Raw genomic sequence first — 24,469 nt, forward strand, 5'->3', positions numbered from 1 at the left:
CACAACGAGGACACATGATTTAGCAGAGAGCAGGGAACTGAACTAAGACAGCTTGTCTGGGTGTCTCTGCCCATGGCAGGTTTTGCTTTTGTGGTACCCAGAATCTGGGGGTTTGTAACTCCGCAACGTCCAAGCGCTTAAACACGCACCCCTTAGAGGAAAACTAATCCAGGAGCAGCGTGTGCCTCGCAGGGAGCAGCCAGCTCAGGTTATTGATGGGCACCTCCACTTTTCAGACCTCTTTCTTCCATCCTTTCAGAGCTAAACCCAAGTCTGATGATGTGGTGGCTTCTGAGCTGAAGGACTCGACTGAGCTCAGCATCCCGCAGCTTTCCCACTAACAGGGCTCTTGTTGCCTGCAGGTCAACGGCCACCTGGACTACATGAAGCAAATGGACACGATCCTCAAAGCTGTGGGCATTAAAACCAAGGAAGAGAAGGGCAGTGGCAGCCTCTCCTCCCCTCCAGCCAGGAAATCCGAGCACGCAGCAGGCAGCGGGACTCGGGAAGAGGAAGGCTCTGGGCAGGAGGAGGAGGATGCGAGTGAGGCTGTCCCAGCCAGTGCTCACTGCCCAGATCCCCCCAGCCCTGTCCTGGGAGGAACCAAGGAACAGGCAGCAGGTGAAGGAGCACATTAGAGCTCTTTGTGCTGGGCAGAGATGCTCAACCAGCACTAAAACCGCTTCCAAAGCACCGTCCGCTGCACTGGCATTCCCAAAGGAATATCGGTAGCGCCAGCAGAGATGCAGCTGCAGGTTTCAGAACCTGGAGCGTGGCACTGGATCAAAGCCTATGGAGTGGCTGCCCACAGCATCTCCCATGGACGAGAAGGGGCTGATTCCTGCCTGAGTCAGCCCTGCTCCTCAGGAAGCACCTCCCTCCTCGCACAAACTGGGTTCATCCTGGAGGGAAGCAGCTCTCCCCGTCAGGGGCTGTGTCTCTGCTGGTGAACTCTGGGGAAAGAGGTGGCTCTGGGGGTATTTTTAAGCATATTGTGGAGAGGGGCTCTAGGAAATGAAAACCACTTTTGGAGGTTGATTTGGCTTTTGGTTTCCAGGTGAGCTGGTGCACTGCAGGCTCTGGTGTCCAGCCCCATCTCAGCGCCCACACTTCGGCTCTGCTGAGCAGGGAGGCGAAGGGCTGGGGCTGCCTGGCCCCCTCCCCTGTCTGCTGGGGGTTTGCTGCCCGGGCTTGGGCACTTCCCCATCAACGAGCCTGGTTCCCTGTCTGCAGGCTGAGAGCAATGAGTGCTCGAGGTGGAGACACACCTGGAGACCCCAGGTGACACACAGCAGAGCAAACAGAGCGGGCTGGTTGGGATTTATTACTCTCTAAAACCTCCTTCCAGGCTTTGCAAGCCAGCAACCCACAGAGACTTTGCTTTTGTGTCCCACACACTTCTCCAGCCTTAAAAGCCCCCTCTAGGCATATTTTTCATTGGCTTAGAATAAAACCAATACTTGGCATAGGATGAATCTGTTTGATTTCTACCTCCTTCCATAAGAGCTAATTGGCATCCACTCTCCTCTCCCCCAGTCTCACACCAGAGGGAGGGACCTCACTTTACATCCCCCACCACCAGCTCTTTTCTGGCCTGTTTTGCTCCTAAGCCCAAGAAAACGTGTCTACCAGGAACAGGGCAGGAGGAGAAGCCCCCTTGTGCGGAAACACCTCCAGATCTGGAAGGTCTCCTTGACTCACGAGAGGGGAAATAGCGTGGTTGCAGCTTCCCATTTTGGTTCACACTGAGTCCTTCTCCTCCCTCCCTGTCCCAGCAGCTACTTTAATAACCGCCTTCCCTTCCCTCCCCGGGCTTTCTGCACACCTTACCTGGAGGTGACTTCTCCTGAAGCCCAAAGCGTGGCTGTTTTGGGGTCTGACACTGGCTTTTCCTCTCCCCACATCTTGCTGCCGAGGGGGCTCGATGCTGCTCAGTGCTGATTCCGGAGCAGGACCTTGGAGACATCCCAAGGGTTGGGAGCCCCCAGGGACCAGCCCGTTTTGCAGGTCAGTGTTGCTGCTGTTGGCTGCAGGAAAGGGCTGGGATTCCTCCACGGCATCAGAAGGTTTTTGTCCACAAGCAAACACCTTCTTACACAGACCTGGCTCGAAGAGAGTCGTGTTATTGCTTTTGAACATTTGGCTTGAAGAAGTGGTCTCGCTCCATCCGTCTCCCACAGCCTGTGCCTGCTGAGCCGGTCACCTCACCCACTTCACCGGGTGTTCTCCAACTCCTGTCACTGGAGTTACAGTCAAAGTGTGTTTATACATACAGACATTTATGGGCGGATGCACCCACTTCTCTTCCTGCTCGATACCAAACCCCGTCTGTCCACAGGTAGGTACCAAAAATGCATGAACCCCTGTGCTGTTTGGACCCGGGCTCAGTCCTCTGCTTGTCACAGTCACTCACCGCTGGCCCTGGAGGGCATTTAGAGCAAATAAATGTGGATTTCTTCATAACAACCACTTGTTGTTCAGTTCTGGAACATACGTGGGTGATGTGGAAAGAAAACCAATGTGATTTGCTTGGTGTGTGGTGGCTTCTTCCAGCATCCGGTCCCGCAGGGATGCTTTGTCTGGACAACAGTGAGTTTTGGGAGTGCAAACTCCTTCGTGTGAGCTTAGAAACAGGCAGCAGCCTTGTAGGGTATGAGTCCAGGGGGGCAGCAACCAGCCCCCAGCCCATCACTGCATCAGAAAGGCACTTGAGGAGGGATTTGCTCAAAGCATTCGTTGGGTTATTACTCTTTTTAAGTGCCCACTTGCTGCATTAGTCACTTTTCTCTCTGCTTCTGGCTGTGGACGGGCTGGAATTGTTGTTTAGAGGACAATATTTGGATAGATTTTCATTGCAAAGGGAATAAATATGTCTATTTTTTAACCACATCATCTAAAAATTGACGGACTGTCAAAGTATGATGGGCACATGCCAAAAATAGGAAGCTGTGGGATGCAATCCAAAGGGAAGCTTATCTCCTGTCAGGATACCCAGAGAGCCACAAACAAGGCGAACACCCACACCTTGCTGAGGAGCCAGAAAGTGGTGCTGAACATTGTGCATCACATTTAACCCCCCTTGAGCAGTTTGTGATTAAACACGTCGGTTTCAGTGTGCTGCTGCTCACTGCAGCACAGATACAGTCCAAACCAGGTGAAGGGATTAAGCTCCAAGAAGATGGGATATTCTGTGGCCTGAAACAGCCCCAAACCTCTTGGCCAGGGGTCATGGGATGCTGTTTCCCCTGTTGCTTTCAGTGCATTTGGTGATCCACCGAGCTGTGGGAGAGGGAGATGAAAGCCAAGCCTTGGTTTAACTTTAGGGAGATGTCGGCTGGTGGAAGATGTGGTGTCCAAGGCTCAAACTAACCAGAAAAGGCCACAAGAAGCAGCTCTCGGAGGGGGACAAGGGCTTGGTGATGGCGAGCAAAGGTGAGATGGGAAGAGAGAAGAACAAGGCAGGTCCGTTCAGCAGTGAAACAGGGCTTGGCACGGCTCCCTCTCAGGCCACGGGGGCGCCGAGCTGCCGGGGCTGCAGCTCCGTGCCGGGGGGCTCCACGCTGAGGGTGCCCAGGCGGGCGCCGGGGGCCGGGAGCAGGTTGTGTTCATTCCCCAGCACCCCCGAGTCGGTCTCGGCCTGCAGCGTGAGCACGTTCTTGAGGGACGTGGCGGCGCGGGCGCCGCTGTTGGAGTTCCGCATGGACAGGGAGATGGCGCTGAGCCGCGGCTCCCCGGAGCGCCGGCAGCACGGCAGGTATTTGCCCATGGCCCTCTTGAAGTCCCTCATGAAGAGCGGGTAGATGATGGGGTTCATGGTGCTGTTGCAGTACCCGAGCCAGGTGAGCACGTCGAAGAAGCCGGCTGGAACGCAGCCACACACTGCCTGGGGGGGACACAGCAGGGGTCAGCAGCGTGTCCCACCTCAGCCCTGATCCAGAGCAGTTTCCCAGCCATTCCAGCACCTCCCCTTCAAAGGAACCCTTCAAAACCCTTTCAAAGAGCTTTTCCTTGATGTTGCTCCCTGGGGAAATCACAGAATCAACCGGATTGTAAAAGACCTTTAAGCTCATCAAGTGCAACCGTTCCCAGCACTGCCAAGGCCACCACTAACCCATGGCACTGAGGCCTCGGCTACACGGGGTGTGAACACTTGCAGGGACGGTGACTCCAGCGCTGCCCTGGGCAGCCTGTTCCAATGCCTGAGCACCCTCTGGGGAAGGAATTGTTCCTCATCTCCATCTAAACCTGCCCTGGGGCAGCTTGAGGCCGTTTCCTCTTGTCCTGTCACTTACATCTTTGGTCCCGGAGCCTTTCCAGCAGTTCCTGCAGGTGCCCAAGGTCGAACCCATCTGGTTTCGAAGTGAAAACCTGTTGAAACCCCAATGTAAAACCCACCCGAGCTTTACCTGTGTCACGTTGGTGACGAAGAAGGGCAGCCAGGCCACGAAGAACATGCCCAGCAGGATGCCCAGCGTCAGGCTGGCCTTCAGCGCCTTCTTGCTGTGCTTGTTGGTGAACCTCCTGCTCTCGCTGCCGGCCGCGGGCTGGCTCGGGGCGTGGGGAAGCTGGAGAGGGAGATGGGACAGTGAGTGATTCCCACCGGCTGGAATACCGGCAGCAGCCTCCAAGGAAAGTGCCATTTGATGCTGCAGAGCCTGCAGTTATTTCCCTTCTCGCAATGGGCAGGAGGGGAGCACACACTGCACTGCGAGTCGGGAAGAGGAGGCAATAGAAACCCTCAACATGAGGAGTACTTTAACTATAAAATTGAGGCTTCCTCATCAGGCTGTTCTTTTACAGACAACCCCAGCTCAGACAGGGCTTTGGGGAGGATGAAACATGCCCTAAAGAAGCAGCTCGAGCTGCTGATTAGAGCAGAAACTCTCTCTTTAAAAGCAGGACATCAGAGATTTCAGCCTACAGAGACCATAACTCAGTGCTCTGTCCACTCTTGCAACCGAAAATGAAGCCATTAGCTCAGCCCTCTGCCATAAATAAATGAGGGCCCGTTGGCACCCAGCTTTGGGCCCAAAAAGAGAAGGAAAATGTGGTTAAAATGATAAAACTTGAGGATTCACTGCCTGAACCTCCTGAGACATGGGAGGTGGATGCTGGTTTCACACAGAGCAAAGCACTCGAGCACCTCAAGGGCTGCAGCAGGTTGTGTTTGCAGCACCCAAAAATCTGACTTCTGGGGAGAAAAGGGACATTTGATGATGTTGTCTCTATTCTTTCCTTCTCATTTCCCTTCGGAAAGGCTGGTGCATCCCATCACGTGCAGGAGCTGGGCAGGTCCCAGAGTCTCGGCTGCTTTTGTATAAGAGAAAACAACAAACTAAATCAAGGTATTTAAAGGCAATTAAGTTTGTCATTTCCCTGCAGGATCCGAGGTCAATAAAGCCTATTACAGGGAATTAAAGCTGTTACATTTAGTGGCAATTACCTTCTCCTGGAGAAACACAAACAAGTGCAGCCACGTTCTGGTGATAAAAGCCACACGCACCGGTTTGAGCAGTGATGGAAGGAGGAATCGTGCAGCTCCCGTTAGACATCAGGGAGCAAAAATAGACGCTGGCTCTTCCAAAGGTCCTCTCGGAATTTGGTATTTGCTGTGATTTAAACTCCTTCTCCCCCATCTGCCTCACACCCACCACGGCCAAGATTGAGGAGTGGGAAGTCAGAGAAGACTAAAAGCCTCTGGGAGGACCCAGCCAAGAGGGGGGAGAAACTCCATTCATTTTCGCCTGGATCTTAATGTATTCCTCATGCTTTTCCTGTGCTCCTGAGCAGCTTAAAAGCTGGGACAAGACACGGGGGACATCAGAAGACACCAAGGAGGTGGACGGATGCTGCCCAAAATCCCCCCTGCAGCCTGGCTGCCAAAGCCCTTTGCCAGCTCCAGAAGGCACAAACACCCCCCTGGCACCCAAACCACGGGTGCCAGCAAGGGGCAAGGTCCCTGTGGCCACCTTACCTGTGGAGCGCTCTCCTCGGTGGTGGCAGTGGCCACGTTGGAGGCGAGGGACGCCACCTGCACCGCCTGCTTGCGGGCTGCCAGCAGGATGCGGCAGTAGGTGAAGGAGATGGCGGTGGAGGGGAGGAAGAAGGTCAGGCAGGAGGCCACCAGGGCATAGGGCAAGCTGACCAGCAGCCGGCACTGGTCCTCGTCCCCACGGGAGGTGACGTTTGGGGACCGGACCTCGAACTCCAGCTCGTGCCACCCCATCTTGATGGGCAGGAAGGAGGCCAGCGCGGCCAAGGTCCAGGTAGCCAGGATGAGCCAGAGGGCCCTGCAGGAGGTCATCCGCAGCTTGTACTTGAGCGGGGAGATGATGAGCAGGTAGCGGTCCAGGCTGATGATGCAGAGGTTGAGGATGGAGGCGCTGCAGCACATGACATCAAAGGAGTACCAGAGGGAGCAGAAGTCACCCCGCAGCACCCAGCGCCCGTAGAGCTGGTTGAGCATGGCCGGGGGCATCACCACCAGCCCCACCATCAGGTCAGACATGAAGAGAGACACCAGGAAGTAGTTGGAGGTGTTGCGGAGGGAGCGCTGGGTGACGATGAGGAGGATGAGGAGGAAGTTCCCCGCCGTGGTCAGCAGGATGATGAAGCAGAGGAAAGCAGCCACCCAGCTGCTCCCCACCAGCAGTGAGCGCTCCCCCAGCACGCTGGCGTTGGGGGCTCCCAAGTCACCCTCCATGAGGAGCTGCAGGGACCTTCTCCAGCGCGCCCTGGGCTAGGTGATCATCGCCGGGGCGAGAAGAGCCATCTCTGTGTCTCCGTCCTCCCTTCTCCTCTCCTCCTCCTCTCCCTCTCTTCCCCCACTCTGCCTCTTCACTGGCGATCAGGGCAGAGTGACATTCCCAGGAGCCCGTCAGCAGGAGCAAGGTTCCCCTCCCCATTACTCACAGCCAGGCGTTTCCTCATCCCTGCAAATACCCCTCCTCCGGGATGTCCCTGGACACTGCTTCCGGATGCTGGGGATGCTCTGGGCACCAGGGAGGCTTGAGATGCTCTGGATGGCAGGATGCTTGAGGTGCCAGGGATGCTCTGGATAGCAGGATGCTCAGATACTCTGGATGCGCTGGACCAGGGAATAATCTGGACCCCAGGATGCTCCAGATGCTCTGGACCTTGGGATACTTCAGATGCTGGGATGCTCTGGACCTCAGGATACTTCACATGCTGGGATGCTCTGGACCTCAGGACCTCTGGACCTCAGGACCTCTGGATGCTGGGGATGCTCTGGACCCCCGAGGCCCAGCACTCGCCCCCTGGCTGGGCTTGGCTCCCTGCAGAGCTCTGTCCCCCGGGGCAGTGGGGCTGCACTGAGCTCCTCTCGCTGCTGCTGCAGCCACAGGCAGCGAGGAGAGGCAGAGCTGGGAGCTGCTCCCAGCCACGCACCCGCGAGGAGGAGGATGCAGCGCTCGGGAGCGTGGGGAGGTGTCTGTCCCCGTCCCCGGCAGAGGTGCGTGCAGGGTGTGTGTCCGTGTGTCTGTGTGTCCATGTGCAGGTACCAGAGCCAGACCTTTACCTGCGGCTCCCTGCTGCACAGCAAAGGATGCAGAAATGCCGATTCGGAGGAGGTGGGGCTGGGGAGGGCGAGAGGAGGGGATGAGATGAAACGAGATGCTAATGAAAACAGGGATGTGCTCTGAACTCCACAAAGTGGCACAGAGAGAGTTCCCTTTTCTGCCTTAAAGAGACAGCCCGCACCGTGCTCTGCCTCCCCACGCCGGCAATGGAGACCCCACCTTGGCGAGGCAGGTGAGCAGTGACCCCCCAGGCCAGCAGGTCCATGGGCAAGCCCAGCCCGTGCCAGGCTCCATCCTCTGCGCTGGCTGATTTAAAGCAAAGCCACATGAAAAGCACCAAACCCTGCGCACAACAGCCCGCTCCGAGCAGCCAGAGGCACAGGGAGGATTTGCTGGCTGCTTTTCCAGCCATCTGCAGCCAGGGATGGAGGGGGTGAGCAGAAGCCAAGAGAAAAGGCTGCACCACACCAGGAGAGCATCAGCCTTCCCCTCTCTGCTCCAGGGTTACCTGGGCTGGCCTCAGTGCAGCACGTCCCTGGATGGACCCACGGCAACTGCCCTTTGGCAAGTGGGAGGCAACACATCAGAGGACCCAGCAGGTCCCACTGGCTTCTTCATCCCTTCTAGTTCAACACTTGTAAGTCTTTAAGTGCTGTTAGGTACCTTCTGCCACCACCTCCACACATCACAGCCAACACCTTGGTGCTTGGCAGGGACTGCTTTGGAGTTTTTAACCACCCAGCTGCCAAAAGGCTTTTTTCCCTTCCAGTTCCTGGCTGCAGTTTCTGTTGGGGATGAGCAGAGCCAATGGCACCCACCTCAGCACAAACCAGAGCCGGGCATGTGTGTCTGCTGTGGGGCACAGGCTCTGCCCCCTCCTCCCCGCTCCACCACCACAGCTCATGTTATCACGCCTCCCTGGGCAGATGTTGGTGCAGATGTGGGGTGAGAGCCAGCTGCGCACGGCCCCATCCTGCTGCAGCCCCAGCACTGGCTGCACTGCACAACCACCCACCCTGGCACAGGGTCTCTTCACCAACACCTACTTTTCTCACCACCTCTTCAACAACTTTGTGCTTTCCTCGGTGGCTGAACGGGCCCTTGAGACCTGGAACCATCTCAGAGCAAGGGATGGGGATGGTGCAAAGCAGGGCTCACCTCTGTGCATGGACACAGCCCATAGGCACACCATTGCTGCCCCGGGACCCCTGCACCGCTTGAAAGCACTTCCCTGGGAAACATCTGCCACCGGCGGCAGGACAAGGACAACCAGGACAGGCTCCCCTGGCGCTGGTGCGTGTGTCCGCGCTCCCTCTGCTCCCCAGAGCCTCCCCCGGCTGCTCCGAGCCAAACCCCCGCGGCCACCCCTGCGCCAGCGCGTCCTGGCGCCGGCCCAGCGCAGCGCACACACGCGAGGCTCTGATCGCAGCGGGAGGGAGCTCGGAGCAGTGTTTGCACCAGGAAACCCCCACTTCCTCGGCCCATCTGTGCTGGGAACAAGCAAGAAACCCACCCCGAGCCCACACTGCGGCAGCCTCCCAGCGAGGACACATCAATGCAGCGGCAGATTTATCCCAGCTGGCTCTGTGCTCAGTGAGGAAGTCGTGCCACAGTGCAAAGCCACGCTTCCCTCCCAGCCCTGCTGCACCCCAGCCTGAGGAGCAGCAGTTTAGCTCCAGAGCTTTGGCTTCGGAAGAGATAGGATCAGGAGCGTGTCCTCCAGCACCAGAGGGAGGTTTTGTGCACTTGGTTTGGATGTGGTTGCTGGGGAAGTGAATCTGAATCGGTGGAAGCAAAATGAGGAATGGCTTTAACCCGCCAGAGGGGAGATTGAGATGAGCTCTGAGGCAGAAGCTCTTCCCTGTGAGGGTGCTGAGGCGCTGGCACAGGGTGCCCAGAGAAGCTGTGGCTGCCCCATCCCTGGCAGTGTTCAAGGCCAGGTTGGACACAGGGGCTTGGAGCAACCTGCTCTAGTGGAAGGTGTCCCTGCCCGTGGCAGGGGTTGGAGCTGGAGGAGCTTTAAAGGTCCTTTCCAACACAAACCATTCTGGGATTCCCTCAATCTGTGAAAATGTGTTAAAAAAACCTGCCTTAAACGAGGTCCAAATCCTACCATTGCCCCTGCACAGGCTCCTCTGCTCCGGCACTGCCTGCGTGCTCTGTCCCTGTGCTGCATTCCAGGACACATCTGCAGGGGATCGTGGCTTCCACCAGCTCTGCTCTCCCGTACCACTAGCAGGGAAAGCAAAACCAGGTTGTCAACAGCCACCCGAGTGTCAACATGGCAAAGGAAAGGGCTGGTGAGGAGAAGGGGAAGGCTGAGGGAACTCAGTGAGGACACCCAGGCAGTGCAGGGCTTAATGCAGCAATCCCAACCAGTGCCATCTGCCCTCAGATTCCATCCTTTCACCGGGATTGCTCCTGAGGGCTGATTTTGGACAGAGCCTGGCTTAGCTACCTTTCATCTGCAGAACAGCCCTCCATGGCCTGCGCCGAAGCTCAGGTTGTGTTGAAAGGAGGTGGAGACATCCTGCTTCCAACACCTTGAGCTGCAGCTGAACTCAGCCCATTTCCACTTACACCAATAAAAGGGCCTCGTGACAGAGGCTGGTGACAACATGGGTTTCTGTGATTCTCCACCTCTTCCTGGCTCTCTGGAAAAGCTCCCGTCCTTGGGAAGACACTTCGCAGCCAAAAAACATTATCTTAACACACAGGACACCTCCACCCCAACAGGGTCCTTCCTTTACAGCCCATCCCCTTTGCTGTGGCAATTGCTGCCTTAATGCAAACCCCCGGAGAGCTGCTCTCCAAACATGTGCGGAGCCCCCAGAGCCTGGGATTCATGGAGAGGGGCTCTAAGAGCTGGTGGCTTGCATGGAACAGCCTCCCATCCCACCAGGAGCAGTGGGACCTTCCCCAGGGTCAGGCTCAACCAGGGAGCACCATCTGATTGTCTCTGGCACAGCCAGGCTGGGTGGCACCAGTGGGAGCAGAGGTTTGCAAGGGCACACTCTGCCCTGCCCAGGGAATGCCTGATCCCTTGGAAAATCCCTTTTCCACTCTTGGAAAAGAGCCCTCTGGTTTCCAACCAAGGTGCTTGGGTCCCCTCCTCACCCAGGAAGGGATGTCCATGTCCATCTCCATGTCCATATCCATGTCCAAGTTTGCCTTCCTCCACTCCAGCAGCACTCCCAGTGCCAGTGAACATCTGGATGCCACTAAACGCGCTGGATCAAGAGTGTCACCTAGTGGCAACAGAGCTGATAAAGGTTCCATGATCCCACAGAGACCCCACGCACTTCCCACACAAGTGGGGCCCGGCAGCCCTCAAACCTCCAGGCTGCAGCAACCTTGAGCACAGCAGTGCCTGATGTGTCCACATGCAGCCCACATGCTGGGAATTTGGGGTGGGTTTTCCTTTTAACAGCTCTTCCTCCTAAATGGAATGCAGCAAGCTAACAGGAACCACCGCTCTCCGTGCCCTGGAGCCTCCTGTGCTGCTGTCCTGGTGCAAACAGCTTCACCCCGTCAGCCCTGAGGAGCCTACTGCCAGAAACCAGACAGGCATCAGAGCGCTGAGGGATGGAAGTCAGAACTCATTTATTTAAGAAACAAAAAAACCAACCAAACCCAACCAAAATCCTTGTAAAAAGGAGGGGGAGGCATCGAGTACAAGCTCTGGAAGCTCTTGTCAGGACAGCGCCAAAGAAATCAGCTTTATACAACAGAGAGAAAGGGGGAGCAGGAGGGGCCCAGGGCTGTCCCCACCCGGAGCTTCCCCAGCCCGGCACGAGCAGCCCCCTGCACAGGTCCATCTGCATCCTGGCACTCGTCCCCCTTCTCCCTCCACCACCCTTAAAGTGCAGCAGGGAGTGGGGGCAGAGGGGCTGGTTCCCCCCCGACCACCCCAGCCTGCTCTTGGCCTTCCCCTGTGAGCCAGGGCAGTGCCCGTGGCACGATCCAGCTCCCTCGTGATGGCCCCAAGGACCAGCAAGGTAACGGCTGTTGCCATCACGGATCCCAACAACCTCACACAGCCCCAGTGGCACATCCTGGGGCAAAACACTCCCCAGGAGCTGCTTAACACAAGAGGGTTGGGGTTGAATGAAGAGCCAGCGAGGAACAGCACATCCAGCTCAGCTCCTGAGGCAGGCAGGGAAGGAGGGAGGAAGAAGGGATGCTGCTGGTCCCACACAGGAGAGCTGTGCATCTCTTGTGGGCCTGAGACACTGCATCCCTTCCTCCTCCACCCCAGGTACGAGCCATTTACAAGAGCAAAACCCAGAAGGACTCAGCAAGGGCTCCACAGCGGGTTCAGGAGCCTGCAGACAGCCCCTGGGGAGCCCAGCTCAGCTCTCGCTCTCAGCCAAAACCCCCTCATCCATGTTCCTGCTCCTCTCAATATATTATTACTATTATGTGCAAGTAGTTTTGCATCAGACACCACCGAGCCCTCCTCTCCCACCTTGCAGCTCCAGCCCCTCAGCCCTGCTTGTGCCTCAGAACGTTCCTCCTTCCCTGGGGGGGGCCGTGGAGAGCAAAGCGTGAGGGTAGCTATTAGACAGGAAAGACTCCACCACCCCCCTCCCTCCCCAAACCCCGGCCCCGTCCCTCGCACACACACCCCCTGCCCACACGGACAGTCCACAGGGGCCAGGTCACTCGTCACCCTCCTCCTCGTGGTGGTGGTGGCTGGAGGCAGGAGGTTCTTCCACCTCCTGTTGGTGGTGGTGGGCATAGTGATGGGGGCTGGGACCTTCAGCGGGCATGTTCTCCTCCGCGTTCAGGTAGACGTTGAAGAGGGCTCCCTCGTGGCTCGGCTCCTTCCCACAAGCCTGGCAGCTACAGTGAAGTATCTTCTCCACCAGCTTGTCCACCCTGGGGATCTCGTCGTTGCCTGGACAGTCCAGTGTCACCTGGGCAGAGGGATGAGGACACAGGGATGAGTGTGCGGGCTCAACGCCCGGGTGGACATCGTGCTGTGGGTCTGACCTGCCCCCTGCCCTGCAGACTTGGGGTGCTTTAAGCCAGAAGAGATGATTCATTATTCATATAAAGAAAGCTCTATTGTCAGTCTGCAAGGCAAGAGTTCGCTGGGAATGTCTCACAGGGACAAGCTGCAGGGAAAATCATGGGATCATCATAGAACCATTGACTGGTTTGTGTGGGAAGGGAGCTTAGAGCTCCTCCAGTTCCAACCCCTGCCACGGGCAGGGACACCTTCCACTAGAGCAGGTTGCTCCAAGCCCCTGTGTCCAACCTGGCCTTGAACACTGCCAGGGATGGGGCAGCCACAGCTTCTCTGGGAAAAGTCTGTGCCAGCGCCTCAGCACCCTCACAGGGAAGAGCTTCTGCCTCAGAGCTCATCTCAATCTCCCCTCTGGCAGGTTAAAGCCATTCCCCTTGGCCTGTCCCTCCAGGCCCTTGTCCAAAGCCCCTCTCCAGGTTTTCTGGAGCCCCTTTAGGCACTGGAGCTGCTCTAAGGTCTCCCCTTCAGGAGCCTTCTCTTCTCCAGGCTGCCCCAGCCCAGCTCTCTCAGCCTGGCTCCAGAGCAGAGCTGCTCCAGCCCTCGCAGCAGCTCCGGGGCCTCCTCTGGCCTCGCTCCGGCAGCTCCACGTCCCTCTTGTGCTGTTGCCCCAGAGCTGGATCAGGACTCAGGGGGGGTCTCCCCAGAGCGCAGCAGAGGGGCAGGATCCCCTCCCTGAGCTGCTGCTCACGCTCTGGGGGTGCAGCCCAGCACACGGGGGGGTTCTGGGCTCAAGCGCACACTGATGGGGTGTGTTGAGCACTGACTCAAGCAGGATGCTGCTCCCAGTCACTACTGGCACAGAAACCTCGGCAGTAACTCAAAGGCCACCCACAAGACACGCTGCTGAGCATCTGAGCGAGTCTGGACTAAACCATCTGCCCCAAGGTCTGAGCTGAAAGCGCAGCAGAGCTGAGCCCAGCATCCTGGCTTGCCTCAGAGGCAGGGTTTATGGCTCTGCCAGGATCAATGGGGGCACGGAGCCGTTTGGACTGGCAGATGGGCTGTGGGAAGCACTTGTGGACATCAAAGAAGGCAAAAACTCCCAAGTGGGAGGAGGCGAAAACAGGAGTGGTGGGGAGAAGAGGCACGAGGGATGAGCACAGGGATGAATAATGCAGGGTCTGATGGGGGATACTTCTGCAAACAGTGATAAATGCATCACTCATCACTGCAGTCAAGTTGTTGCAGCAGCCCCTTCCACCAGGCATCTCGAGACAGGGTGCTGTCACTGAGAGACACCCACAATTACGCATAGGGAAACCTCAGGGAAGGAGAATGACTTGTCCTGAAGTGGTGGCACAGCAGAGCTGAGAGCCCCTGAGCAGAAAGACCCCTGGAGCAGGCAGGGATACTCACGATTTCCCACATGGACTGCGCTGGCATGCAGGAGTCGCAGTGAACCAGGGACTCTGTGGACTGAGGGAAGGTGTTGGGGACACTGTAGCTGAAACACTGTCCCAGACAGGCCCTGCAAAGTCAACAGGAGGGGTGAGACCTCAGGAGAGGTGCCTGCTCTTCCCAACAGAGGCAGAAGGAGATTCCAGTGAGTCCGGAGGCAGCCAGGCAGAAGCAGGACATTGTGCCTGGCTTCCTGTGCGAGTGGCAGCCCCAGAGCCACTGCAGTGCCACTAGCAGACGGAAAGGAGCTGCACCCAGCTCCGCGCTGGACCCGTACCTGTTCTGGATGGACTTGGACTCGCAGCCGCTGTGCCCCACGATCTGGGTGATGTTCTTGGCCTCGCACCAAGCGCTCTTGTCGGGGAAGAGGGCGAGCTTGTTGATGGGGGGGGGTGCAGCCAGGAGCAGTGCTGGGAAGAGGGCACCGACCACAAACCATAACATCATGGCCAGCTCTGCCAAAGTCCTACAACTGCACACAGGGAGCAAAGCGTTAGTAGGGATGACACCGGGCAGGCTGGCCTGCTCCTCCAGCCCCACAGCAGTGCCTGGCTGCCCCAAGCACAGGTATGTCCTGGTGTGTCAGTGCTCGCATCTCCCTCTGCAGCCAAGGCGGCTCTCCCAAGCACTGCACAGGGAACAGGACATGCTGCTCTGTCTCTTCCCTCTTCAGCACACAGCCTGGGGCAGGCACGTACCTGCACTGCTTCTCCCAAGCTTCCTGCCAGGAGCTTTTCATCATTTCCCAAAGCTGGGCTGGCTGTTTGCAAAACAAAGCATCACCTCCACGGGCCGAGAAGCCGCAGCACTGGTTTCGTGTGAGGAAGGAGCAGACTTCCCGCTTCCTTTTCTCCCACCTTTACAGCCAAGGCTGGCCTTGCTGCGAGCCTGCCCCGGGCCGAGGGGCAGGAAAACCTCTCTCCTCCTAGAAGTGCGCAGCAGGTGTCGCTGCAAGGCAGCAGCGAGCAGGAGAGCTGGAAAAACCTCCCTCCAGAGGCCAGGAACCAGCAGCAAAGACCAAAACAGCATTTATTTGTGTAGAGCCGCTCAAACCCAGCAACCAGGACGGGAACCGCGTCTGTAGACAAGGGGGGTCCCTTCAATAACAAGCACAAACCTCGCTCACAAAGGTGGTCAGAGAAATCCCACGCAGGGTTTCCTTGTGGCCAGGCGTATTCCCGAGCCAAGGTGCCTGCATTAACACTCCCAATCACTGGGGAAAGGAAGATGGAAAAGCATCATAGGAATAGGGGAATTTTTTCCTTTGTGGGGTTTGGATGCAATCGCAGTGAAAGGCTTTTCTAAACTATTTGTTAGAACCATGTTATTTGTTATTTCCTTCTATTTATTTATCCAGACGAAGATCCAAAGCCCACACTGGAAAGGCTCCTGTTGATCCCCAGGGCTCCTGGGCCCAGCCCTCGAACGCTTGCTGGGGAAGGAAAGGAAAAATGCCTTGTTTATCAGACAGTGGTGCCGGAGGCAGCTCCGCGCTGGGCGTTCCCCTGGTCTCTCCACACAGTGTTCACCAACCCCTCCTGAGCTGCAGGACCACCACCATAGAATCATAGCATGGTTTGGGTTGGAAAGGGCCTTAAGATCATCCAGTTCCAACCCCTGCCACGGGCAGGGACACCTTCCACTAGAGCAGGTTGCTCCAAGCCCCTGTGTCCAACCTGGCCTTGAGCACTGCCAGGGATGGGGCAGCCACAGCTTCTCTGGGCACCCTGTGCCAGCGCCTCAGCACCCTCACAGGGAAGAGCTTCTGCCTTATCTCCAACCTGAACTTCCCCTGTTTCAGTTTGAACCCATCACCCCTTGTCCTATCGCTCCAGTCCCTGATGAAGGTCCCTCTCCAGCATCCTTGTAGCCTCCTTCAGACACTGGGAGCTGCTCTGAGGTCTCCACGCAGCTTCTCTTCTTACATGATTGAGATATTCTACAAGAACCTCTCATAGCTCCAGCTCAGGTATATTAAGGTCATTATGAGGCAGAAGGTTTTGTCCTGTTACCCTTTCATTGAGCCCAACCTCCTGGATCTGAATTGAGAGACGAGAGATGCTGCCCCATCCTCCATCCCAAGGCAGCAAGAAAAGGGCATCCTCATTCCCTGGTCCTGGGATCTCTGGAGGAATCAGGAAGGGTCTCTGCTAAACTCCCTTATTTCCTGGTGATACAGGAACTGTAATCATAGAATCATAGAATGGTTCAGGTTGGAAAGGACCTTAAGATCACCCAGTGATGGTTATAATGCAGCAACAGCTTTACAGCCCTGGCTTCCTAATCCTCCCATCACTCGCTCATGTGAATCCCCCCAGTCTCCAGCGAGAATACCTGCACAAAGCAGGGTTTCGAGTCTTGCTTTGAGATAAGCAGAGGGGTTTAGCCCCTGAACTTGCAGTGCCATTAATGAGAGCAGTGTGGTTAAATACATTTGTCCTGAAGACAACATTTAGGGCTTTCTTCTGCTCCCTGAAGCTTTATTTCCATGTCAGTGGGGGAATTCTGCAACTTCTGCTAAGAACCCAGCTAAGCTGCACACACACACTTGGCTTGCTCAGCATCACTCTCATTCCTCAAACACCAGCAGCTCTGTGCTGAGGAATCCCGCTCCCAAAGGCAAGTCCGAGATCAGAGCTGGGATGTGACCCAAACAGCAATTCCAACCCCCCGGGGAAGAGCCGAAATTCCTCTGGAGTCAGCACACAAGTTCACTTCCACATGCCCGATTAGAGAGCAATTTCCTTCTTCCCAAAGAAAGGTGGTGGCTGGGGTTTTTCCAGGTTTCTACGCAACTCTACCCAGCAGCAGAGAGGCAAACACTGCTGCCTGTGCAGACAGACCTGCTCCCCTGCCACCCTTCTTTGCCCTGGAGGGACGTGTTCAATAGAGAGGTGTTTGCTGGTCAGAGCAGCCCCATTGCCAGAGGCAGGAGGGGTCATCTCCAAACATCTGGGCTCTCTCGCTCTGATACAAGAGGAAGATGAGTGAGGTTGTGCTCTGCTAACGCACAGGACCTGGCCAGGATTCAGGAAAGCACTTAAACATGTGCTTAAGCTCTCTCCTTTCCTGGGCAGGGATGTTTTAGTAAGCAGGGCCCTAGCAGAGGTGAGCAGGGAAACCTCTGCAGAGCTGGAGCAACTACAACTCTACCCCGTTCTATCCCTCACTGACTTTAAGCCTTGAAGCAGCCACATCCACATGGTGTTTTCCTCCTCCCAAAGAATGCCCTGGAACACGCAGGGCCACATTTCTAGCAAGTACCAAGGTTTATGCCAGTGCTTAGGAAAACATTTGATGCAGCTGAGTTTGGGAGGGAGCTTGGGGCTGGCAAGAGCCTGCTCGCACCCACGGCGTGTTCACTGGCATAGCTCAAGCCAGTCATGCGAACAGAGCTGCCACTAGAGCCATTCATCTACAGCAGCCATGGGGGGAGAGACAAAAGCACCGTGTTCCTTCTCCCCCTGGCTGGGAAAGGGAAGGGAAAAAGGAAGACGAGGCACCCGAGCAGGTTTGCAAACTCCCGATTAAATAAAGGCATTGAGCACATTCCTCTGTGACAAGCTAAATTACACGTTGCAGCCCCTAAAGGAACAAGTGTGTGCTCCCCAGTGCTGACCCCGGCCCTGGCCTGCCAAACAGGGGCTTCTTTCTCTTCTCCACACCGGGGCTCAGGGTGTTTTTCCTGCTAGTCAAAGCTCTTCAAGCAGAAAGTTCAGCTCGGTGCCATTAGAGCCATCAGCCCGTGGGGTCTCTGCCCTCTCACCCTGCATGGCAGCCTCCTCCTCCATCCCTTCAGCACGCGTTGGAGCAATCAAATGACTCAGCCCTTGAGCCTGGCACATCCCAGGCTCCGGAGACAAACAACTTCTGAGCGCACGCACAGCTGCAGCCTTGCGCTGAGCAGCTCCAGAGCCCTTTTCCAGCCTGTCCCCGTGTCCCTGGAGCTGAGGGGCAACATGTCCCAGCACTGATGGGTCTCAGATGCACCACCTCAGCATCCCTTCGGTGCCCAGAGGGTCCTGCTGCAGGCTGAGCCCCTTTGAGACCTGGTGTTAACAGGCTCAGATGTTTTGTGTCACCTCGAAGAGTTCCTTCCTCCCATCCCGGGGGCTCCCAGTACAGACCCCGCCAACGCCTGGAAGCAGCTGGGAAAATCTACATGGTTGCAATGAGGGGAATTACCTCGGAGGCCACATTCCCACCATCCAGCCCACAGCTGTTCCCGGCCACTTGGAAACCAAACACTGCTGGAGGAAAAGAAAAAGCATCTCATCAGTTTTACCCTCTTTTTCCAGTGGGAAGTTTACACCATCACAGAAGAGGAGCCTGCAGGTGGACACGAGGAATATTTCATCAGTAGGTTAATATAGTTATAGGTACTTTTCTTATCCAGGATCTTGCAATTTTGCTTAATACAGTAAACTACAGACACGGGTAGATTGTTCTCATGGCCACATCCCAGGTTCTGAGAGACAAGAAGCTCCTAAGCTTTACACGCATTGCTTAGCCAAGGCTCAAAGCCTTGGATACAGCACAGAAACAGCATCAGTTCCATGCTGCAGCTAAGGAAAATGAAGTACAAAGCTGGGAAACTTGCCCTACCTCAGTGCCTAACTCAGATCCAAATCCTTGTGTGAGATGCAGAAGATCTCAGCATGGACAAGATGCAGGTTTCAGCTCCTGGTGTGGATCAGAACTGGGATCTCCACCTTCCTCCCTGGACACAGGGCTGTCCTGCCTGACGGAGCCAGCTTCCCACCCAGCCTGGCGCTCATGCCAAGCTGCCCACAGCAACCCCAAGTTGGTGTTAGACATGAATCACAGCACTTCTGGGTCCTGCCTTTGTGTTCAACTCGTCATTTGTGCCATTCTGCTGCATCAAGCTGCCACACGGCACTGCAGGGAGAAGAGGAGGCACCAAGGATGCACTGCTGAACGCACTGCTCCGTGTCTCAGTTTCCCTGCTTGGAAGAGCAGAGACAGGAGAATGCCGTATGCCGGGTGAGCTGATGGGTGCAGACAGAGTGGGAATGCACAGGGAGGTCTTTGGAATGCCAGACTTCCTTCGAGGGAAGAGGCTGCAGGGGCAGGAGGGGAGGGAGGGCTGCCAACAGCCCTTGCCCCACACGATGCCAGTGGGGAGTCACACAAGGACACGGTGCTGCAGGGTAAGGAGAAGGGAAAGCCAAGGGCTCCAGTGGGATCTCTGCTGTTGTGTGGAGGTGGCCAGGAATGATCTCCTTGCAGGTAGCTGCACATGCTGAAAGGTTATTATTTAGGCACCTGAAAGCAAGCAGAGCCCCAGTAGTGATTTGGTGGCAGCTGGAAGGAAACGTGTGTGTCCCACAAAGAGCACAGCTCTCCCCAGGGACAGGATTTTGTCTCTACAGGAACCTCTGAATGCTGCAGGGAACTGCCTTTGAGGAATCTCAACTCAGTATTTGCTTACATGGAAGAAAAATTATATTGAGACAGCATCATTCGCAGGAAAAGTTTCAATCTAACCTGGGAAAACTTGAAAAGTCAATAAAAAATATCAAACCCACTGATTTTATGCAGTGCTTGTCCTTATTTAACACTTCCCCCTTTTTGCAATCTGCATTTAGCTAAAGCTTTACATTTGTCAAAAACACAAAGTACAACATCCCCTGGGGACTCTACTGTTGTCTCTGCAATAGCCCAAATTAATCCCATGATGCATTGATAGGGGAGAGGGAAGAGAAGGATGCCCTGAAAATGTCTAGAGGTGATTCTTGAGGCCAGCAAGGCGTAACTGAGCACAAAGTCTGCTGAGCTGCGAGCTTCAGGCTTGCTTTGAGCTGCAAAAGCTGGGAAGAAATAATAACACATAGAAAGGGAACTACTACAGCAGGGTGTTTGATATTTAACACGCACAAGAATCAGTCCTAACAACGCTTTGAGAACGGAGCAAGAGCTGTGTCATGTGTGGCTCTGGCTGCCTCTGCCCCTTTCCAAAGCAGGAGATGTTAGAGCTGCCCTTTCTGTAACAGATTCATTTCCACTCGAGCATGGTTGGGTGATTCACAGAAATAAAGCAGAAACAGAGCAAAGCACTGCAGCAGTTTGAAAGCCCTCTCCCCTCCCCAGTTCTAAAGCCTTTGGTACACTGGGAGTTTAAATCTGGCCTCTCGACCATGCTCTGAGCACTCCAGAAACTCATTTCTTTTGCAGCTGGAAAAAAAATCCCAGCTCCTTCACCTACAAAAGCCGTTGGAAAGCTCTCTATGGACTTAGCTAGGCTTAGAACGGGGTCCTGAAGGAGCTCTGCTGGAAAAGGGACACACTAACAGCCTGGGGAGGAGGCGAGAGTAATAGAAACTGTTCCTGCTAGTTTATTCCAATTGCTCAATTTCTGCAGCATTAAGAACAATCACAGACAGGAAAATGCATCAACCAAAAGCACAGGAATATATCCCAGCCCCACAGTACCCTCCAGTCCCCCTCTTCTTCAAGCGCTTGCTCAGAATGTGGGGCTCTGCTCTGTGGGACCTGGAAAACAAGCCTGGAACCAGCTTTGGGGAGCAGCAGGACTGGGGTGCTTGGAGAACTGGGGGAATGGAGAATGTACAGGCTCCACGTGAGACCCCGTGCAAGGCAGGACTAGTCTGCCACATGCTTTGGCTGGAGCAGTCCCCAGCGCTGCAGCTAATAGGAGCAATAGGCACTTGCAAACACAGCTGGCAGCAGTGTCTGAGCCAGAGGCCTCGCTCGCATGTCTGGACCTGAAGGAGGCTCAACTCCCTCCTGCGTTTCCCCTGGAGCTGGTGATTCCCGCACAGCCATCCCACACATCCCTCTGGAGCAGCACTGCTGCTGCCTGCGGCTGAGGGTATCGGCTGCGGGACGTGTCCGAATGCGAACTGCGGATGCAAACCCCTTGGAAAACCCCGATCTCTGCAGGGACTGCTGCCCTCTAACTGGGCTGTGATCCCTAAAGCTGCCCCAGACCCCTGCAAGCATGCGAAGGGGCTGCCTTTTCCTCCACCACAGCATCACTAACCCGGAGCCTGACCGCTATCCCTCACCGACAGCACATCCCCCAGGCACCTAGAGCACAGTCACCATTTCCCCTTGCTGAAGCCACAGCTTCTCCCCTCCTTTTTTGGTTGAAGCAGCTTTCACAGGGTAAAACCCCCTCGGCCCCTGGGAATGGTCTCAAGAGCCGCTCACATCACCCTGTGCTTGCTCTGCAGGCAGGCACCAGGCAGCTCCCCGGGGAGCGCGTCTCCCAGCAGGCCCAGTTCTGCTTTCACTTACAGGAGTGAGGTAAACTGGGACCGGCTCCTCCGAATGACTCCAGTGGTGCAAATGAGATCAGAATCTGGCACCGCTCGTCTTACAACAAGCAGAACTGGAACCAGATACAACCAGTTCGTAGTGGCCACCGGGACTGTGGTTTCTCTCTGAGCACAAGGGCCACGGAGCAGGCAGGGACGGGAGGCGGCTCGGGTGCCACCGCGCTGGTGTTCAGCTCCCTCGCTCATTCAGTACCAAACTGGCACAAAAACATCAAGCCCTGTCCTACCCAGCAGGGTTGTGCCTGTGGGATCAGGTTCCCGGCTGCTGGAGAAGAGGGAAGGAGAAAGGGGTTTGCAGCTGAAGCTGTGGATCTTTCAGCAATGGCTCAGGATCCTTCCTGCCGTGTCCCTCTCCCTTTACACCCTTTCAGGTCACAACAGCAGAAATCCAGTTGGCTGGAGCACTGGTTTTCCCTCTTTTAATCTCGGCTTTACGCCGCACCAACCTCCTCAGTTTTAAACCTAACGTCTGTGTTCTTCGCCCATGGCACTGACTGCAGTATCTCCAATTCCGAAGCATAGAAACACACGGCAGTGCAGGGCCAGAGGCTTTTGGGGTATCACAACATCTCGCAGCCCAGCTGGTACATGCAATTGCTACCAGATGCTGGGGGCTGAGCTCACACCTGACATTTAGATAGTGTCTCCCCTCGAAGTGCAGGATTGGGCACCATGACCACAGTGAGATAAAACTGTGAACCCAGTGCTGGTCCTTTCCCCTCTCTGGACAGGTCGCCTGAGCTATGTATCAGAGAAGAAGGAGGTTTAAGCCACATCATCGAGAGTGACCAAAGCGAGGGCCCGATCCTGACGCCATTTCCAAAGCTCAACTCCAAAGCACTGTAGTTTTGGCTGGAATGCGGGGAGCAGCCCAGCACAGCTCCGAGTGCTGGGTTGCTCTGTTCCCACCATCGGTGCTCATTTACACCCCGGTCCCCTCCAGCCCGTGTTGCTCCCCCCTAAACAGCGCAGTGTGAGGAACAAAGGTCTGGGGAAGCAGGAGGCACAGCGCTAATGGGAGGCACAGAGGACAGACCACCCCTCATCCCACCCCAAAAGCACAATGTTAGCAACCAGTCAGGTTTTTAAGACTCTTCTCCACGAGGTTTCTTTGCCCTCAGCCGTGCTGGAGCCCCCCAGCACTCTGCTCCTTGCTTTATCCCAGAGGATCTCTGAGCTGGGCAACTAGAGGAGGGGTTTTTCCAGCCGACTTCAAACAACAAGGAGCCGGAGTGAGGCTGGAGCAAGTCCTCGGCTCTGCCTGCTCCACAGGGATATAGGAGCTGGTGGAGGGACTGCTAACACGTTAATGGATACAGCATGGAGCCTGGGGAGGAATTCAGCCCAGGAGCTCACTCTGCTGCTCGGGCAGGTTTCCCACTCTACCAGCTCAACACAACCTTAGCAATGCCAATGCACAAAGTTACTCCAATACGGGCAGGTCTTCAAGGCTACTTTAAAAGCATTTTGGCTCAATCCCGCACTTCCTGGGCACCCAAAAATTCCCTCCAGCTTTCCCTCGCTCCGGAAAGGCGACCGACCGGGCACTCAGGAAGCCTTTGCTCATTCACCCTTTTTGCAAGACCACAAAATCCCCAAGCTGGAATCCAGCTCGGAGAGGTCAAGCCAAGAGCCCGGATTCTTCTCAGGGCTGTTTGCAAACACTTGGGATTTTTAGACCAAAGGCAAATTCCATTTCCCATCCTGCGGTTTGCAAATGGGAGGCAAAGCTGCCTTTTTGGAGATGGGAGACTGCCTCCCAACAGCAAAAGTGCCCATTATACACAGCTGATTTTTGGCTGGTTGGACATTGCAAAGAGGACATGAAGTTCTTAGGCTAAAAATACGAGGGAAAATCCGGGCCTCGCCGTATCTTTCCCACTCATTTCAGTGGAGCGCAGATTCTTCTCCAAAGAAAACCTACAGGACAAAGCTCCCGTGCCCCAAATGCACAAACACTCCACACAGGCTGACTCCTGAATTCGATGGGGTTAATCCTGTATATAAATCCTATACAGAAAAGTTAGGTTGTGGAGCAGAGCGTAAGATTCCCGTACAAGTGCCCTCGTAAGAGAAATGCTAGTAGGCAACAAGGGACTGCTTGGATCTACTTTAACGCAGCCTGAAAATGAGCTCGAGCATGTTCTGACCCCAGAACATCTCTCAGAGAAAAAGAGAAACCCCATTGTGCATGAAACTCGGAGATTCTTGTCTGTAACAAACAAGAATTGCCACAACAACCGAGGCAAACTGAAACACTACGTTACAACTCCAGAAACAGGTAGAGAGATACTGGATCTAAGCCTTTGTAACACACGAGCAAGCACAAAACCTATTTGTAGGATACAAGGGTGTAAATTCATCCCCTTTTTCAAGTAACAAAAGTTCACTGCTTTGCCACCCAGAAAATCCCCTTCCTTTACGCTGCCCGAAGCACTCCCCGTCCTCTGCCGTTGCGGTTAATCCATAGTCGGAACGTTCCCGTTCTTTCCTCCGCACTTTTGTTGGAAACCCGAAGGCGATGGGAAGGACTCTGCACCGCAGATGTGGACCAGCACAGCGCGGCTCCCAATCCCTCGGCTTTGACTTTATTTGCGCTAAAGCGGCGGTGGAAATAGTTTAAGGTTCGCACAGCAGCTCCCCCGACCTCCGCCTCATCTGCAACTCATTTCTGGCCGTGGCCACACTCTCATCCTCCCGCCACCGATCACCGGGGGGGAGCAGAAGGGAAAGAGGCGGAAAACCAGCGGCGGAGGGAAGGCGGCGGGTGCGGGGAGGGGGGGAAGAGGCGCGGAGCCCCGCGGTACTCACCACCCAGGCGTCGTTGGGCACAGCCCATGGGCTCCGGGGCCGCGGCGGGCGGCTACAGCCCCGCGGTGCCCGGCGGCTGCCGCATCCCCGGCGCCGCGGCCCAGGGAGGCGCGGGGCGGGCGGGACCGGCCACATCCCTCCTTCTTCCCTCCTTCCCTCCCTTCCCTCCCCCCGGTGCCGGGCTCCGGGCGGTGCCGCCGGCCCCGCCGCTCGCGATTGCACAATCGGGGCGGGAAGCGAGAGGAGGGAGAGGAGGGACGGAGCGAGGGAGCGGCCCCGGTGCGGTGCGGTGCGGGGAGCCCCGCTCGCAGCTCGGGCTGGGCGGTGGGGGCACGGCGAGGGCCCGAGAGCGGCGTGTCCCGAGGAGG

General features: G+C 56.0%; 3 protein-coding genes across 9 annotated transcripts in view; 1 reads left to right on the plus strand and 2 right to left on the minus strand.

The window, feature by feature from the left end:
• The window catches only part of TMCO4 (transmembrane and coiled-coil domains 4), a 36,658-nt gene extending 35,183 nt beyond the window's left edge, over positions 1-1,475 (plus strand). For 5 of the 6 annotated variants that reach the window (XM_030507595.1, XM_030507594.1, XM_030507596.1 and 2 more), the window contains one exon: positions 363-1,471. In XM_030507595.1, the coding sequence (XP_030363455.1) occupies positions 363-638 (276 nt within the window). In that variant the 3' untranslated portion in view covers positions 639-1,471. Of the gene's footprint in view, positions 1-362 lie in introns of all 6 variants that reach the window. The other variant, XM_030507593.1, reaches the window with a different exon arrangement.
• A 1,098-nt stretch (positions 1,476-2,573) lies between these two features.
• Positions 2,574-7,587, minus strand: HTR6 (5-hydroxytryptamine receptor 6). Its single transcript, XM_030507599.1, has 3 exons — positions 5,975-7,587; positions 4,407-4,565; positions 2,574-3,883 (listed from the first exon to the last, which is right to left on the minus strand). Exons 1-3 carry the CDS (start codon positions 6,701-6,703, stop codon positions 3,503-3,505), a joined length of 1,269 nt encoding a protein of 422 aa, XP_030363459.1. The 5' UTR covers positions 6,704-7,587; the 3' UTR covers positions 2,574-3,502.
• A 3,529-nt stretch (positions 7,588-11,116) lies between these two features.
• Positions 11,117-24,373, minus strand: LOC115617295 (neuroblastoma suppressor of tumorigenicity 1). Of its 2 annotated transcripts, XM_030507605.1 has the most exons (5): positions 24,102-24,223; positions 18,154-18,218; positions 14,246-14,440; positions 13,927-14,038; positions 11,117-12,457 (listed from the first exon to the last, which is right to left on the minus strand). In XM_030507605.1, the coding sequence occupies exons 2-5, from the start codon at positions 18,174-18,176 to the stop codon at positions 12,200-12,202; spliced, it is 588 nt and encodes a 195-aa protein (XP_030363465.1). In that variant the 5' UTR covers positions 18,177-18,218; positions 24,102-24,223; the 3' UTR covers positions 11,117-12,199. The 2 variants fall into 2 exon arrangements, with proteins under 2 accessions (XP_030363465.1, XP_030363466.1); XM_030507606.1 differs by lacking the exon at positions 18,154-18,218 and having other exon boundaries at positions 24,102-24,373.
• Positions 24,374-24,469: the final 96 nt, after the last annotated feature.

Source organism: Strigops habroptila, chromosome 16 (assembly GCF_004027225.2).
Source record: "Strigops habroptila isolate Jane chromosome 16, bStrHab1.2.pri, whole genome shotgun sequence".
Lineage (NCBI taxonomy): Eukaryota > Metazoa > Chordata > Aves > Psittaciformes > Psittacidae > Strigops > Strigops habroptila.